Genomic DNA, 18,683 nt, shown 5'->3' with positions numbered 1-18,683 from the left:
ACCACCTATGTCTGGTGCCTGAGGACCAGCCTAGCTAAGAATAGATAGGCTTTTGACCAGAAGCTTTATCATCAGAGGACAAATTGGCCACTGCAACTGTGAACACACTGCAACAGCAATTGATTAAATGATTGCGATCTGCATCAGTAGAGGGACTACCAGAACTGATATCATGGTAGTCAAAGTATATTAAAGTATTTAATTTGGTGCACAATCACTTAAAATAGGCTTTCCCCTGGCACGTTGCAAGAAAGGGTGGCAGCCACGCTTCCTTCATGGGATTGGTCCATCTTGTCATCTCCTCTATCACCTTGGCCCACCCTTCTCTTGCCAAATTCCTTTGAGTTTGCTGAAGCATCGGATGTCATCGGAAGCATCTGTGGTACCAAAGTTGATGCTTGGGATCTTCCGGAGAATAAGGCAAGGAGAACCTTGGGCACTTAGTCCTTCATGAAGGAGAATGGTTTAGAAGCAGCCTCTGCATTTGTCTCATCCTCCCCATTCCCCACTATGAGGGATCCGGTGTAAGGACTGGCCTATGCACTCTTTAAGCATCAAGTAGTCTCAACTTTCCTTCTCTTGCCCTTGCTCCATGAACCCCTCGTTTTGATCTTTTTTAACTCCAGAAGGCCCCAACTTCTGAGCTTTCTCAGCTTCATCGATCCCCATCCCTTAGATCCAGAATCCAACCCACTAAAATCTACATAAGTCCTTCAGCTGCAGCTTGTGTTCTAAAACTGTCATTCTTAGTAGTGAGTACGCATTTTTCAATACAGTAATTTCCTCTATTATCAAAAAGATCTGATACATGGAGCTTAATTTTCTTTCTTTTTTTATGTTCTTAGTACAGTATGTGTGGCTGTCATTGTCACTCATGAGTGACCCAATTAGATTAGAACGTCTAGGATAGTATTTGCAGTTCTCTATTGCAATTATTCATACTGCTTGATAATTGTGCAATCAATAAAAGTATCACTTGAGAAACAGGATGAATTTCCTGGGACCAATCTGCTTAGCTATGCTATTGCTAATGTTCAAACATTCCTTATATGCATGCATTCTTACAATGTATGTCGGCTTATGTACATGTCTAGAGAAAGCAGCCAGTAGAACTTGTCAATTGATTTCTTTGGAATTCCTACTCAGAATATGACAGCACCACCTAGCGAGGGAGCGTGGCTATGGCCCTGGTTTATTTAGAAAGGTGTGGTATATCTATTGATGGAGACCTGTGATTGAGGTATTACACAGCCAGATAGAGTAAAGCAAAAAATTCCAGCTGTAAAATTCATTCTTGTCCTTTCCCCCTATTTAAACAACAGAGCAGAAAGCAGCTGGTAAGGGCTCACTGACGTCAGTAGTAAAAATCCCATTTTTGAATAATAGTACTATCAGAGTTATGAACTGATACCACCTCATTTAGGTATCATAATTACACAAAGGTGTCTTACATATATAATTCTCCAAAACTTGCTAAAGATATAATTTAATAATTTATGCAAAGATCATAAAGATCCAGAGCTAAGTGTTTGGTGTGGTTCCAAGTTTCATTTGGATTTTTGTCTTTTGTGTTACGTCTACTTCTTTGGAAATTGGTAATTTACAGCTCTGAGGCATCATTTTGGTGGGGAAAACCCCCCAGAAAAGGTAAATAAAAAGGGAGAGAGATCACTTCAAGGAACTCAGAAGAAAAGAATATTCCTAAGGGACACCATGGGTAAATATATGCACTGCATTTTGTAACATTTAGGCTTGAAGGCATCTGTTCATTTGTACACTCCTTTTAAAAAAGATTTATTGCAAATATTTCAAATCAATGTAGCAGCAAAAAAAGCAAAGTAACTGTTTTTAACAGCTTTTTTCCTCCTCTTTCCAGCTATTTCTGAAGTGATTTTCTTTCTTCATTTCACTGGCTTGGTACAGTTGTCTTCCTATGTATTCGCAGGAGCTTACAATGTTGATATATGTAACCACACAGCTATTGTGAGAGAATACCAGCATGTGCTGAAGGTATGGCATAGCACTGCATTTAATTTTACAAGTAAAAAAGATACACATGTGAAAATGTGCAAGTAGAATCAGACTGACAGTGGCAGAATAGCTGTGTTCATTACTGAGTTAGCTCTATAACAGCAAAGACGGAAACATTTCAGATTTAAAATCCCTCTGACATCCTGACAGCATTTTCAGGTAGAGCTACAGAGGAACACTTGTATCTCTTTAGGTGTGAATGGTGTTTCCTATATGACATTAAAGTATGTTGATTAACTATAATAGTAAGGTTATTTTTTTCACCACATGATTGAAAATGTATTTTCCTCCCTCCCGGCAGGAAAAGCACAATTTGATCCTATGAATTTTTACTCAGAATTAAGTCCCATTTCTTGGCCTCAGGACTGTAGTACAGCAACTGAATTTTGTGCATTTTACTTGCAATTAAGTACCACTGAATTCATGGAGGCTTCTGTCCAAGTCAATGAGCACTGAACTACAGCTTCAAGACAAATGCAGTTAGAAATGGGATACATATTTTACTTTTAGAACTTTTGTAGGAATGAAATCCTATAAAGGTGTTAAGTGAACAAATTTTCTTAATCCCATCTGTGCTTCCTTTTAGAACATCATTGAAGAAGAACTGAACAAGGTATGTTTCCTTTCGATGATCTTCTCTCCTTGGGTTAAATTTATGTTGGATCATGTTTATGTTAGGTCTCACATGGGTGTGGCTGAGTAAAGTGAGCATCTGTTTTTTAGTGAATAAATGACTAGGGAACGTCTGTCTGAGGGGAAACATGCAGCATTTTTTTACTGAAAGAATGAGATTAAAAGGGTAAGACAATTTGTAGAAACCAGTAATAGTCATGGTGATAAATAAGGCATTCTTTATGAAAATTACCTCATAATTAAATTATAATTCATAATAATATTGAGCTAAAGTTGATTAGGAAGTTCCTCATGGCTTAGACTGGATACTCAGGTATTTTATAGGTACAATTACATGTCTGCAAAACTTTTATAATGTGCATACAAGATTCTCTCTTACTTAACATCCATTACAAGGTAACTCTATACACCATGTTCTATCATTTTCCTCTAGGCACGCACGATTAATAAATATATAATCAGTTGCTGCCCACAAATGGTAAGTTTTGTCTATTTTCACATAGATTATAAACATATTATACTTGGGCATTTTATCATTGTTTGGAGACTACAGCATCAAAGCGGTTTAAATCAACAGCACTATGCAACAACCATCAGTCCATTTTTGTATATTGTATTTCTCTTCTTTTTCCTCCAACATTTCATATACCTTAGATTTATTGCAATTCAATGTGTTTATATGTTGGTTTCCAGTGGAGGATGAATCCAGTTCCTAGCCAGTTACCGCAGGTGTTAAGCCTTCCCTGTCTGAGGCTGAAAGTACCAAGGACAGGCAACCATGGCTTCTCCCCATCCCAGTCTTTTCCATCAATACATGTGAATACATTTTTTTAAAAATCTGCAGAATTAGTTTAGACTTAGCTTAGAAATGAGTATTTCAATTTTAGACTAAATATAAGGTGTGTATGCGTGGTAGGAGCAGAAGAACTGAGACTACAGGGATATATTTTGAGTTCATCCACAAAAGGAAGAGCAGCGTTTTTCGATTGCTTGTTGCAGCAAAAATACTCCGGTGACATCTTAAGAGACCATCAAGCGAGGCCAAGCCGTTTTGCGGGGCCAAAACGGCCGCCTCCTTGTACAAGCGTCTGAAGCCGCCTCAGAGCCCAGTCAGACCAGCGCGATTTCCTAGCGGGAGATGCCGGGGGTTGAACTTGGCGCCATTTGCGTTCAAAGCCCGGGCGCTGCTTCTGAGCTGTGCTCCTGCTCGACGCGCCGCCACTGTATTCCAGTCCTCCCGGCTGAAGCGCCTCTGGGAGAATCTCGTTCAGAGAAGCTCCGCCATCATCCTTCAGGATCTCCGATCCCCGAGGCCTCCCTCCGAGAGTTACAACGCCTCACGCTTCTCCTCGCCACTTTCAACCCGCCCCCCCCAAACGGGCTCTTGCTCCCGCTGTAAGGGAGCGTAACGGAGGCAGGGGAGGCTGGCGCGGTCCTAATGGCTCGCTCTTCCTTCCGCAGCCCGGCACCGAAACGAAGGCGGCCTCGCTCCTGGCTTGCATCGACAACTTCACCCGGCACTGCGTCGCGCCACAAGTCCGGGAACTCACGGCTAGTCTTCTGGGCAAAAACTGCGGCGGCCACGCCAAGGTAAGGCCACCAAAGGCAGCCCCGGGGACACCTTGCCAAGCGCTCTTGACGGCCGGAGGCTTGGCTTGCGCTTCTTGCGTCACAGGAGTCGGGCGGGAGAAGCTTTGGAAACGCGAGCGCGGGACGACGATGAAACAGTTCTCTCGGTATATCGCGAAGGCTTTCACCGCCGGGATCTAATGGTTGTTGTGGGTTTTTCGGGCTCCGCCGTGTTCTGAAGGTTGTGCTTCCTAATGTTTCGCCAGTTTCTGTGGCCGGCATCTTCTGAGGATGGTAGCTTCAGTGACATTGTTCAACCATCTTGTCCTCTGTTGTCCCCTTCTCCTCTTGCCTTCACACCTTCCAACATCAGGGTCTTTTCCAGGGAGTCTTCTCTTCTCATGAGATGGCCAAAGTATAGGAGCCTCAGATTCAGGATCTGTCCTTCCAGTGAACACTCAGGGTTGATTTCCTTCAAAACTGATAGGTTTGTTCTCTTTGCAGTCCAGGGGACTCTCAAGAGTCTCCTCCAGCACCACAATTCAAGCACATAAATTCTTCGGTGGTCCAGCTCTCATTTCCATACATCGCTACTGGAAAAACCATAGCTTTGACTATGCGGACCTTTGTTGGCAAGGTGATGTCTCTGCTTTCTAAGAGGCTTTCTATGTTTGTCATTGCTTTCCTCCCAAGAATCAGGCATCTTTTAATTTTGTGGCTGCTGTCACCATCTGCAGTGATCACAGAGCCCAAGAAAGTAAAATCTGTCACTGCCTCCGTATCTTCCCCTTCTATTTGCCAAGTAGTGATGGGATCAGTGGCCATGATCTTAGGTTTTTTTTATGTTGAGCTTCAGATCAGTTTTTACACTCTCCTCTTTCACCCTCATTAAGAGATTCTTTAATTCCTCCTCACTTTCTGCCATCAGAGTGGTATCATCTGCATATCGGAGGTTGTTGATATTTCTTCCTGCAATCTTAATTCCGGTTTGGGATTCATCCAGTCCTGCCTTTTGCATGATGTATTCTGCATATAAGTTAAATAAGCAGCGAGACAATATATAGCCTTGTATTCCTTTCCCAATTTTGAACCAATCAGTTGTTCCATATCCAGTTTTAATTGTTACTTCCTGTCCCACATATAGGATTCTCAGGAGACAAATAAGGTGGTCAGGCACTCCCATTTCTTTAAGGACTTGCATAGTTTGTTGTGGTCCACACAGTCAAAGGCTTTTGCATAGTCAATGAAGCAGAAGTAGATGTTTTTCTGGAACTCTCTGGCTTTCTCCATAATCCAGCACATGTTAGCAATTTGGTCTCTCGTTCCTCTGCCCCTTCGAAAGCCAGCTTGTACTTCTGGGAGTTCTCAATCCACGTACTGCTGAAGCCTACTTTGTAGGATTTTGAGCATAACCTTGCTAGCATGTGAAATGAGTGCAATTGTACGGTAGTTGGAGCATTCTTTGGCACTGCCCTTCTTTGGGATTGGGATGTAGACTGATCTTTTCCTGCATTTTAAAAATGTAATTAAAACATTCTTTTTGGTATTTTTAGTACTTTGGATTGAAATCTGACTTAAGTATTTGCCTGCAAGTTTAGTTTTCATATACTTTTAAGCATTTGTGCCTACAGTTTTTAATCGCTCTAAGGCTGATTTCTGTCTAGCTGAAACATGATTGTAACTTCTGAGTTTCATGTTTTCAATGATTGTAGCCTTTTGTACATATGGAATATAGAAGTAATGTAGATGAATAAAGGTTATAGAAACAGACCAGCTAATGTTGCTACTTATTTTTACCTTAATAACCAGATGAATGTTCAGAAGATTGGACATTGTTATCTAAATTCATACTAGAATTAACCCTTTTTCTGTTATAATTCCAGCTGTGACAAATACTGGCTTCTGATTTTTCCTAGAGGTCTATAAAGTTCTAGAATGCCCTTAGAGGAGTTGAGGAGTCAGAATATCTGATGGAGTAGCTCTTACATACAGTGCTTGAAAGCACTGGGGAGGGTTGAGAAGGCCCCACATATTTACTGGTGGAGACTGAGCCACTCAGGAATAATGACCAATCCCTGACTGTCTCAAAGTTAAGACTCATTTAATGTTCTGTATTTTTCCATTTTCCGCTATTTTCAAAATGAATAATCACATTAATCCCTAGAACAAAACTGATAGTTCCAGTAGTGATTGGGTGGAGAGATTCTTGAAGGTTAGGTACTGCAGAGTGGCAATAGCGGAAGGTGACACAGGCAAAGGATTTTTCAAGGAGAACAGCAGTGACACTCAACCTAACTCTTGTTAGTACTGCATAGAAGAAGGCAAAGGTGAACAACCACTGAATATTTTATAATGAAAAATCCCATAATGAGACAATCCAAAATGAAGCCTGAAAAAAATATCAATTTATAGGTTCCTCTGCTGGAAAAAAATTGGAACATAAAAGCAGTGAGAAATCTGACATGTACTATTATATTTAGAGAATGAAGATGATGTTATTTAGGCAACATTAACAAGAAACTGGCAGAGAGGTAATGGCAGTTTAGGCTTTTAAAAGAGACTGGCAGGTTAGCCCTAACTATGATCATTGAGGCAATAATTAGTTATAATAAAGCATTATAGCCCATGCAACAAACAACTGGATTCAATGAATTAGATCCAGAATCTGCTATCAACAGATGGGCCCCATTTGTGGAAGCTGCCGCTTCACAATGTTTGGGTTATTTTCCTACATATACTGCAACTTATCCTGTTCTTCCATTCAGTCTGCCTAATTGCACATAACTAAATCTGAATCCAACTCAGCAAGAACTGGGTCTCAGTAAAGTGGCACATGTCTTTTTAAAATTTAAATAATGAAATAATCTGAGCTTCTTATTAACTATATTGCACAATTAATATTTTAACATAAAATGTCATGATTTGTTCAACAGAATAATGGAACGCAGAATGTTGAAGTCCCTTTTCGAAATTCCTCAAAGTGCACCAAACAGCGAGGCAACAACAAATGTGGAAATCACGCACTCTGGGAACTCATGAAAATGTGGAACAGTTATTTAAGTAGCTTGACATATATTGATGTTAATCCTTGAGGTTTTTAATATGCATCAAGTAAACTATATAGTTTTCTAGACCAAATACATTTATCAAGGTTTTTATCTATATATTAGCGGTGCTAATTTATTTTGCGTGAACATTTAAAATGTGTGATTGTCATCTTTTTTAAAAAATAAATAAATATAATTAAATGTTTTAGTAAACTATTTTGCAATCTGTTCTCTTGTGATTTCTGGACAGTCTTGCTTTGTTGTGTTGGAAAAAAAAGGATGTCCTTGAAATCCATCAAACTTGCTGTTTTAAATCAGCCTCTTTCTGTTGAAGTCAAATAACAGCAGCAACAGCAGTAATAAAGCCAATTTATTGGACAGCCATTGTGATCCAGCTGTTAAAATAAACAGAGCTTGGGAAATCTTGCTTCAGTATGGCCATTGTCTATGGGATTTGGTGAGATGTTAAAAAGTACTGTACTCTAAAAAGTAAATAAAGTCACATTTTTAAGTTAGCTTTTGACCCATGCAAGTCTTCATCAGGCTGACTATTTCTGCAGTGTGGATGGTGCAGAAAAAATATGGAAGTTCAAACAGTCATCATAGATGTCCCTGCCAAGTCTGTTTCTTAAAAGTGGAAAAACATTAGAAAACATCGACACTTAACTTCAGCCAAGTAGGATGGCAAATTGAAGAGAGCATTTTCTTTCCACTACAGTACTAGGTAATGCTGTTAATTTGGCTGCAATTGGCTTTACCCAGAGGGTAGACTAAATTTTATCTCAGACTCTCTGATAGAGGGTTTGCCACATTTCTATGTTGCCTCAGTTCTTGGCCAAGAAGGGACCTTGAGTTCCAAAATGGGTGATGGGGGAGGGAGAATACTGAATACGTGGAAGCCCTATGCTTGGTGAGTTGGAAAAAATAATCTAAGCAGTGGCCAACAGAGTGGAATCTGAAACCTACACTCCTGAATTGTGTTTGCAGCCTGCATTTTGGAACTCATTATTAAGAAACAGACTTGGCACATCTTCCTTGATGTTTGAAACTTTTGTGTGTGTGTTTTTTTTTTAAAAAAATAATCCACAATGCAGTGGTGCGCAGCCTGGAAAAGACTTGTATGGTTCAAAATCTAGTTTTGTTTGTTTTTAAGCTAGTGGTCTAATAAAAGTATCATCTGCCCTTCCTTTTGGATTCTGTAAGGACTAAACTGACCCCCCTCCCCAAATAGTATCATTCCCAAGCTCTGAGAGCAGAACACTATGCACATACTGTAGCTCCTATATGGATGACTAGATCCAGAGGTTGGATGAATTATTCTCCATTCTGGATCAGCAACTGTAAATGCAACATCCAATAATAAGTGGAGTGTATTTTGTAACCAGATACGAGGGAGAGATTCCACTAGTAGACCAGTGATGATTGAGCATGCACCATGGTCACAGGATGCTTGTGGGGACACAGAACGGAAGCAGAAATACATAACAGCAGCATGCCACAAATCTGAAATCCTGTTGTTTAGCATAGTAAATTGCAACTGGAGTAGGATCATTGAATCAGTTAATATTTGGTGTGTTAATTCCATAAGTTCCATTGCTTTAATGGGCCTACTGTAGTTACAGTTGACTACACTAAGTAACAAGATTTCAGCCATGTTGCAAGCCAGACCTGCAAGTATCTAGTTTGCACCTCAATATCTGGCAGAGCACCTCCTTTCAGTTAGGTCTATCCATCCTATAAGATTGTCGCAGGCAGGGCGGCTGAGAGTTTTGACCCCGAGAGAGGCCTGGAAAATAAATACTAGAAATTGGGCCTGCTCGGCGGTAGCCCCACAACTATGGAACTCTCTTCCGCCCAAAGTCTGCCTGGCCCCATCAGTGGGCACATTAAAAAAGCTATTAAAAACCTGACTATTTAAACAGGCCTGAACAAATAACACCCTGATACAATAGTGCCAAATAACATAACATCCATCATACTATCATGCTCCATGTTTTTATATCTTTTACACTTTTAATGGTATTTATTGTATTGTAATTTTATCCTCACTGCACTTTATTCCTTTTGATTTGTGCCCCTAATGTATTGATGATATTATTTGTTATTTTGCTACTTTGTTGTTTTGTGTTACTTGTTGTAAACCACCCAGAGTGGCTTTGGCTGCCAGATGGGCAGTATATAAATCAAATAAATAAATAAAAATAAATACAATTATACAATATTTTCTATCAACATAGACTGGATTAGTATGTTTAATACAGTCATTAATGGAATGATACAAATGAGAGGAAAGGAGGAAGGTAAATGCTGCTTTTGCAAGTCCCTTTTGCAAGCAGGTACTTCATTCTGCCTGTAGTGCTGCTGAAAAATCTGAACATATACATGCTCCCATCAGTAGAAGCTTCATAGGCATCCTTCAGTCTCGAGAGATTATGGTAACGTGCTCTGTATGGAGGACTTGGAACAGTGTCTAGTGTTTTGATGCTGTACATTAAGCTGGAGTGCCTCTCCAGGGCACAAAGCCTAGGTAGAATAATATGGAGGATAGGCTGTTACCCAAGCAGCAAATCCTCCCTTTCCACGTCACTGAAATAGTCCAATGGAAAGGCAAGAGCCAATACATCTGGTTTCAGCGATGTCACAGGAGTTGACAGAATGACACGAACTGCCTCCGGGATTTCGGCTCCGGATTTATTAATATTCTTCATCCTATGAAGTGAAGATGCATTACAACATTTTCTTGCAAGTCCCTGTGGTATGCAGAAGCTGAAAGCACTTATTTAAAAATCCCCAAAGGGGACCTCTCCCTCCTTCACACACAAACATTCTAAAGGGGAATGAACCTCCAAGTGTGGTCAAATGTTGGATATCTACTGGAAAATAATATTGGCGGGGGAAAAGAAAACAAGTTGACCTGTATGAGTCCTTAATACAGGACTGGTGGATGTGGTGCCATCCAGACTTTATACTTGAAGCAAAAAACCAAGAACATTTAGAAGACAGCTAACAAAACCTCTCCAGAAGGATGGCTATGACATGGTCCCTTCCTCGTATTAACTTTCTCTCTCACTAAGACCAATTTGCACAACAGGGAGCATTACAGACATGTTCCTTACACTAAAGTTATTGCTTGCATTAACATGGTTTTTGTCACCCTTTTTGTCTAGTAAAGTTGGGTTCCTACAAAAACCCAAACCGAAATATAAATCAATTGATAAGCAATTTTGATTGTTCTAATTTTTAAAATATGCTGTAGTTGCACAGAGCAGCTAAATTTGTCAGATTTGAATTTCACATATCAGTTCAGCTTTCCAAGGGAAGACAGAGTTCATAAAAACAATGGGAGCCCCAGGAAAAAGAAGTCTTCTCCCAACTAAAAGGATACAGGACTAACAACTGGTAGGGCTATGTCCTATAGTAACTTTTGTTATTTAACTCTGAATTAACTCATATTCATTATGTGATGACTTGGATACCCAAGAAGGAAGCCATTAACTTAATGCATTTTACAGTGGACCCTCTACTTAAGGAATTAATCCGTATTGGAATGGTGGCTGCAAGTCGAAAACTCTGTAAGGCGAATCTCCATTGACCTACAATGCACTGAAAACCGATTAATCCCATAACCAGTGGTTTTTATTCTATTTTTATTCCATTTTGGTTTTTTTCTGGTCTGTAAGTCGATTCTCTGGCTGCAAGTCGAATCTAAATTTTGCAGCCAGAGAAGTCTGTAACTCGAAAAGTCTGTAAGTCGAGCCGTCTGTAAGTCAAGGGTCCAATGTACCTGTTTCACTTCAAAAGATAAGCTGTCTCACCAATACGTATCACTTCATTATTTAATGCCCTACAACTTGCATGTATTATGTAGCACTTCAAAATATCTATGTACCCATTCATCTATTTATTAAAGTGACCAAGAAAGCAGAAATAAAATTCTGGAATTAAATATCTCAGTTTCTGCCCTCTTTAGCTGCGAATCAATGTATGGTATAGCTCATGCGACGGTTATAGAATAGGGAGAATGAAATACAGTACTCCAAAGTGTGACATTTATCATGGATGAATATGATAGGTGTTCCAAAATCAGGCCATATGGTGTTAAGGTGTCTAAATGACTTTATTTATAAATTACAGAACACAGTGTTATAGAACACAGAGGATGAAATATTCTGAAGTGTGGCATTTGCAGTAGATAAATATGTTCAGCATTATCTTCTAGCTTGAGGCCATATGGTATTTTGGTATGGAAGTGACTTTATTTATACAGTTCATTTATATCCCCTGCTTTCCCTTAATGAGCTCAAAGTAGTATACAAAGTAGTATACATGTCTAATCTAAGTAATTAACTACATCCTTCTGGGATCTACAGCAAGCTTGCCTGAAGTACTGTTTAAAATGTTCTCTCTACCAATTGCTCAGATGTGTATCATTTCAATATCCTGTATATGAAATGCTGTGATGCTGAAGGCTGACCAATTGATGTATTTGGTCAGAATCTTATTATTTATGTACAGGGGCATAAGTAAGATGAAGGTAAAGGTTCCTCTTGACATTTAGTCCAGTCGTGTCCAACTCTAGGGTGCGGTGCTCATCCCCATTTCCAAGCCATAGAGCCAGCGTATTATCCAAAGACAGTTTCTGCGGTCACATGGCCAGCACGATTAGACACAGAATGCCATTACCTTCCCACCGAGGTGGTACCTATTTAACTACTCGCATTTACTTGCTTTCGAACTGCTAGGTTGGCAGGAGCTAGAACTAGCAACGGCAGCTCACTCCATTGCGTGGATTCGATCTTACGAGTCCTGGTCTTCTGACCATACAGCACAGAGTCTTCTGTGGTTTAACCTGCAGCGCCACCATGTCCTACAGTGGCATAAGAACAACAGTGTAAATCACAGTGGTAAATTGCTAATAATTATGGAGTTGTTGCTTGTATTCACCACTGCACACCAAGATATGACTGATATGTGTCAAAGAATACAAGCAGCAGTTCCTTAATTGGGAGTGGTTCACCACTAATTTATGCTGTTGCATTTACACTATAAGCAACAGAATTCTGACCACTGTGATATTACCCATATCTAGTAATCAGATGCATGCTACTTACCTATATTAGCCTTTCTGAAGCAGATTCCCTCCAGATACTTTGAACTGCAAATCTTGTGAACCCCTAACATGGGCAGTGAAGAAAATGAATGTTGATGTTCAAAACACCTGAAAGGTACTAGTTTGAGGGACAGTATTCATATCTAGAGCAGTAGTGAAATGCTTTTGTGGGAGGCGGTTCTGTCTCTGAAAGCACTCCATGGGCAGAATGCTGCCAGGCAACAATGCCATGTACATCCAACCCTTGGCTGAAGTGGATAGTGACTGACTCTGTTCATGCTTTTCTCTCACTGGAAAGGATGAGAGTCAAGTGAAATGTCAACTGAGCTACTGTACATAGCCTGAAAGAGTTGAGAGGGAGGCTTCCCTGTTTTGGCCATATGGTAGCAGAAGAGGGCTGAAAGAATGGAAGGGGAGCTCAGAGGGCATCTTCATGGACTAGATGTGAAAGCTTAATGGGCTGGATATCCCTCAGATGTAGAATTCTATAAGCAGTTAGTGGTCCTAAGGGCAAGAGAGCCTACCTGCTGCTTAACTGCTGCATCCTGAGCCAACATCTTTGGTAGCCCTATAAAAATGAAAGAGGGGAGTCTTAACACTAGCAAATGGTAGTGGAGTTCATTCAAAATGTGTTGCAGATTTGTACTTTGTTCCATAATATATATTTGAAAATGAGTTTCCCAAAACAGTTTTCTTAGAATTGACTTTTATGAAGAAAAAAAAAACCAAAACAAAACAAAATAAAAACAAAAAAAAACTCCCTATGAAAGTAGGTATAATAAATGTGTTGCTTGCAATCTGTTGCAGATTAAAATTTATGTTGGCTAAACCTCTTTAATTTTTTGGATACCAAGTTTGATGTAATGGATACAGTGACAGACTAAGGCTCAGGAGACCTGGATTTTAATTCCCTCTCAACCATGGAAATCACCAGTGTGTGGGTGAATGTGGCACTGGGAAAACTATCCCTTAAATCAGTGGTCCTCAACCTTGGGCTTCCAGATGTTCTTGGACTACAACTCCCAGAAGCCTTCAACACCACCTCTGCTGGCCAGGATTTCTAGGAGTTGAAGTCCAAGAACATCTGGAGGCCCAAGGTTGGGGACCACTGCCTTAAATAACTCATTTACTCAGAAGGCACTATTAGATTTGCTGTAAATCGGCTCCAACCTAATGGCACATGACTCACATACTTTGGTTTCTGGCACCTTATTATAGTTTTATCCTGAGGTTGTGTGTGAATCATTACAATTTAATCATAAGCAGAAAAGAGAGAATATAAGATACCAAGTAGAAGGGTTGCACTGAAATATAGCAATGTTTAAAGTATCACAATGTTTTTCTATTTTTATCTGATATAATGAGGTGCTTATTGGAAAGGTGGTATTCTCATCAATCATTTCTAAGCTATTACTCAGACTTCATATTTATATCTCTTTTGTCTTTTGCAAATGTTAAATTCCACTGCCTACTCCTTTATCAAGGGTGTTACTAGGACTGCCAATTTTCCTTTCTCACAAGGCTGCTAAATTTTTAATGCCAGTGTTGAAAACAGAAAATCTACAGCAAAATAGTCTCCATAGTTTATGCCAGGAAAAGCTGGAGATATTAAATTTAATCTTGCCACAGTTAAGAGAACCAGACAAACTTCTGTTATTAACTGGGAGAGATAAGACTCTTAAGGCATAACTGCATCAGATGTGCAAAACCTTTAGACGATTCTGCCTACAACACAGAATTGTGGAAGTTGTTGTATGTCGCTGGGGAAAAGACGAGCACGAATCGGCAATTTTTTTTGCCAAGCTCCTCAAGTTACAATTTCCAAATTTCCTTAGAAAAGGCAATTAAAGTGGTAGAAAACCAATATGACAAAGTACTGCATGGTTACCCAATAATCAGTTTACCACTTCACTGCACTCTCAATTAAAGGAAAAAGCAAGGCAATTAAACCCTCATAAGAATAATGCCCACATCTGGAATTATATATATTCTTATGAGGGTTTAATTACACACACGTCTAGTTATTGATATTTTATTTTATTATTTCAATTAAATGAAAAATTGAACGGACACGAAAGCATTACCTATGTGTGTCTGTCTACCAGTAATTAACACTGAATGACAGAAAGGCCATTTATCTATATGTAATGTAACTAGCCTGCCATTGTACAGTAAATGATAAACAGAACCGGTCCACCGAATAAATGGCCACTTCCTTATTGCGCGTGGAACGAAAAGCTGAGGAGGGCAGGGGCGGCGGACTGTTTTTACGGTTGCACCACGGCTGCCCATGTGAGTCGGAAGTGGCCGAAATTTCCGGGAATCTTTCGGTAGCGGTATAGCCTCATGGTGGAAGCACATTAGAGCGCTTGGCCCGCCCGCACCGGGAGCTGAGGAGAGGAGATGTCGGCGGCGGGCGACGCCAGTCCCGGGGCCGCGGCCAGCGGGAGCAGCGCGCTCTTTGCGGGCTTCCGCGCGCTCGGGCTCTACTCCAACCACGTGGCGCACGTGCTCCGCTACCATCGCCGCCACCGGGAGTTCTACTTGGTCACCGCGGCGGGGAGGAGCTTCCACACTTACAACGTGAGTCCACTGCCCTGGGTAGCCTCGGTCGGGGCCCCGCAACAGCCACCCCCCCCCAAATTCTGTTTCCTAGGATGAGACGTAGAACTGAGCTTCCTAGCCTTTCTCGACTGGCGCAACCTCAGACGGCAGTATCTGCTTGCATGTTAGAGGGCCGAGTGATGCTGCGGACAAAGGATGTACAGTACAACGAAACATTGGGATTTTCTTTAAAAATAAGTGCACGGAGAAGGCCTTCAATGTGACTAAAGCGGTAGAAGTGGAGGCAGCGGGGGATGATGCCCACTAAGCTTGGGGGTGGGGATAAGGCACAACTTGTGTGGAGCCAAGCAGGACCAGCGGAGTCCAGGCAGCGTTTATGTAGTTAAACACAGGCACATGCATAGCTATTGAGACACCCTCTTCCTTTATTCTATTGATTTGTCTCTTTTTTTTTTGTCTCAGTTGGAGAACAGAAAAATTCAGTTCTTCAAACTAATATCTCTGGTTTATGAATATGAGATATTGTGCTTTTGTACCATGATTCAGAAAGCTGTGAAATGGCCCAGTATTGCTGCACAATATGCACGTTGTGCTGCACACTGTCAGCAGGAAAAAGGATGCCAAACTTTATATAGCAAAGGGCAGGCTGAATGTTGACAGCGCCCATGTCAGCAGTCAAGAGAGTCTACACAGGATACCCTTTTCTACTCACTGCCATTTACAAGGAGACAGGAATCGGGGAAATTCCAGAAGCTCGCTACCTTTTTTCATCGGTAACCACTTCTCACCCAAACACAAAGCAATTGTTAGGGCTGTTTTTCAACAAGTGTGGTACAGTAGTGAGCAGAAGAGGGAATTTGGCCTGGGGGAGGGGGGGTTGGGGGAAGAATTTCCTGGCTTTTAAAAACAGGTTTAAATATATTCAAGCTACACAAAAACTCAATCAGAAATGTTCCTCATATAGACTTATGCAGTGGTAGAGGATTAAAGAAGATGAGCATATGATCTGTACTGTGGTTACTGGAAGAAGGCAGAAGTGAGAACAGCTTGAATGTGTGCCAAAATATTTTGAAAGCTGTTTTGGATTTAATGAAATGATGAAGCAAAGGTGTGAGTAGGTACAACTCAAACAGTGGAGAAACATACACACTCTTTGACCTCTCAGTTAAACGAATGCTGCCATGCCTGCTGTGCCAAATGCAGGTCAAGTCAAGCCTGAGCTCTTACTTGCGCAAAAATTAGTAAATCTTACCATGCACATATAATGGAAATACAGAAGTGGGCAGAATAGACTGGATTGCTGGGAAAAGTGGGGAGGAGCAATAGACAAAGACAAAGATCTAACATGAGATAGGTTGACTCAATAAATGAAGCCACAGCTGTTTGTTTGCAATATCTGATCAGAACTTAATGGAGAAGACAATATTGTTGGAGGACAGGGAGCAGCAGAAAGAGAGAATAACCCAACATGAGATGCTGTTGATTGTAAGATTTAAGCAGAGCTCTTAATAACAGGACATTTTGGAAGTTAGTAACTCATACAGAATTGTCTATCCTGCCATATAGTCATCCTAGCCCTCTGGAATAAAGTCTGATAGAATAGGAAAGGAAGGGGGCTGTATTGACTGTTCTCGCTCCAAGGCAGCACATCCTCGGCAGAGCCCTACCTGAGGAGAAAGAAGGGGCAAAGGGGTGGGGGTTAACTCATTTCTGTCTCTCTAACCTTCACACTAATGTTCTCCCCTCATGCTGCAGCTGACCTTGGCTGCTATCTCCTTACTTGTGAGTAAACGAGTAAAACTTGCTTTGAAATCATCCCCAGGCACAAAGCAAAAAGAGTAATTTCACAGCTGAAATGAGTAAGCTGCTCAATGCTATTCTCTATTTAAAACATCTTTAAAACCGCCTAGAGTGGTCGAAATGACTAGGTAGGCGGGGTATAAATACAATAAATAAAATAAAAATAAATATTCTCACAAGGAGAAGTTAAATGTTTGTCCAGGAAGGAATTGCATGTTTTCTTTGACAGTCATTGAATGAGATTCTGACTGGGAGGATCAAACGTTCAGTCCATTTAGAATGCAGTTTGTAAGGATGCCCTAACTCTGTTTTTTTCTCTTTAAAATAATTAATTCTTAAGTGTTTATTGGAGTCATGAATGGCTGAATTCCTTCCAAATTACAAAAAAGGAACTGACCATTTTCTTTAAAAGTATACAGATTTGGTCCTGTTGATGTATTTGATGAATTTTCAGTTTTCTTGAGCTCAAGGTTGCTTGCTTCTGCATGGGGGTAAAGCTGTTACTTTTAAAAAAGCAACATGAAGTCTTTTGCTGAAGTGTCCCTAAATTTGGCACAGAGCAAGAATAGACTTTCTGCTACATCCATGCCAGATTTGGTGCTGATCCGAGACCCAGTTTCATACTTATAATTTTTTGTTTGGGGCATCTCTGTTTTTTGAGTTGGCATATAAAATGCTGAATCCTGCTATCAGCACAATATATTTGTGCCCTCCCAGGCATCAATAATACATCTTGCCCCCAAATTAGAGTTTCTCTCTGTGCCTGGATTAAAAGCTGGACAGTTTACTTTACTCTTCATTCTCTCCTTCCTCCACCCACCTACTCACTCACTCTAAGAGTAAGTTTGGGAGCTAATCAGGAATGCATGTGGAATTCTCCAGAGGGATGCATGCTTCTCCCCTATACACACGTAGGTCCTAAAGCCTGTAAGGGTTTATCACGAAATAAAAAGTTAGCAGTCTGTACTGTGTATGCACCATTACTCCAAAAACAGCAATGCAAAGGTCTGTAAATATTACAGTTATCAGGGAAGTGATAAATGTTTTAGATCAGACAGAATGATATCTGTGAATGGATAGGATTATTAGGAAAGGCTAAGGCACCTCACCTGTTCCATGTTTATTTTAATGGCATAAGGTGATTTGTCTTTTATATATATATTTAACGTCAATCTAGGGAATTTTCTTAGATTAAAGCGGTTTCCATGTGTCATGACATGAAAATACTTATGAATGGTAGTGGCCCCACCCCTTTTGAAAAATAAGTGAAAGTCAGGATTTTTTCCAGCAATACACAAAAGGCACATTTCATATACCCAGTTTCCCCGAAAATAAGATCTAACCTGAAAATAAACTCCAGTATGATTTTTCAGGATGCCCGTAATATAAACTCCACCTCCCCAAAAAAGCTCCAGTTAAGTGAAACCCCACCCTCCACCATTGTGCAGCAACCAGAAGTATATATTTGAATAAATATAGGTTGTTGTACATAAAAAAATCTGGAAAATAAGCCCTAATGCTTATTTTGAAGCATTAGGGCTCCAAAATAGCTTATTTTGGAGCAAAAATTAATAAAAGACCCTGTCTTATTTTCGGGGAAACACGGTTCCTCCAAGTCAAATAGTTCCCTCATCTCAGTTCAAAAGAATTCTATTCTTTCATATATACTTATTTTATTTATTTATTTATTTATTTATTTATTTATTTATTTATTTATTTATTTATTTATTTGATTTATATCCTGCCCATCTGGTCTGGTCGACCACTCTTCCTATTCATTTTGCAGTACATTTAAGAATAGTAGCTTGATGATGCTGACATGTATATCTTCCATTAAATTATGTATTCATGTTGGCATATTTAATGCTTCAAATAAAGCATTAAAGTAGGGCAGAATCCTCATGCTCCTCATACGTAGTCCACTTTTT

General features: G+C 40.2%; 1 protein-coding gene across 1 annotated transcript in view; it reads left to right on the top strand.

Moving 5' to 3' along the window:
• The first annotated feature begins 14,680 nt into the window (after positions 1–14,680).
• The window catches only part of WDR36 (WD repeat domain 36), a 53,820-nt gene continuing 49,817 nt past the window's right edge, over positions 14,681–18,683 (top strand). The window contains exon 1 of the mRNA XM_020780001.3: positions 14,681–14,973. Within this exon, the coding sequence (XP_020635660.3) occupies positions 14,794–14,973 (180 nt within the window). The 5' untranslated portion in view covers positions 14,681–14,793. The remainder of the gene's footprint in view (positions 14,974–18,683) is intronic.

This window comes from Pogona vitticeps, chromosome 2, assembly GCF_051106095.1.
Source record: "Pogona vitticeps strain Pit_001003342236 chromosome 2, PviZW2.1, whole genome shotgun sequence".
In the NCBI taxonomy this organism is placed as follows: domain Eukaryota; kingdom Metazoa; phylum Chordata; class Lepidosauria; order Squamata; family Agamidae; genus Pogona; species Pogona vitticeps.
This window is presented reverse-complemented; position numbering and strand designations above follow the sequence as displayed.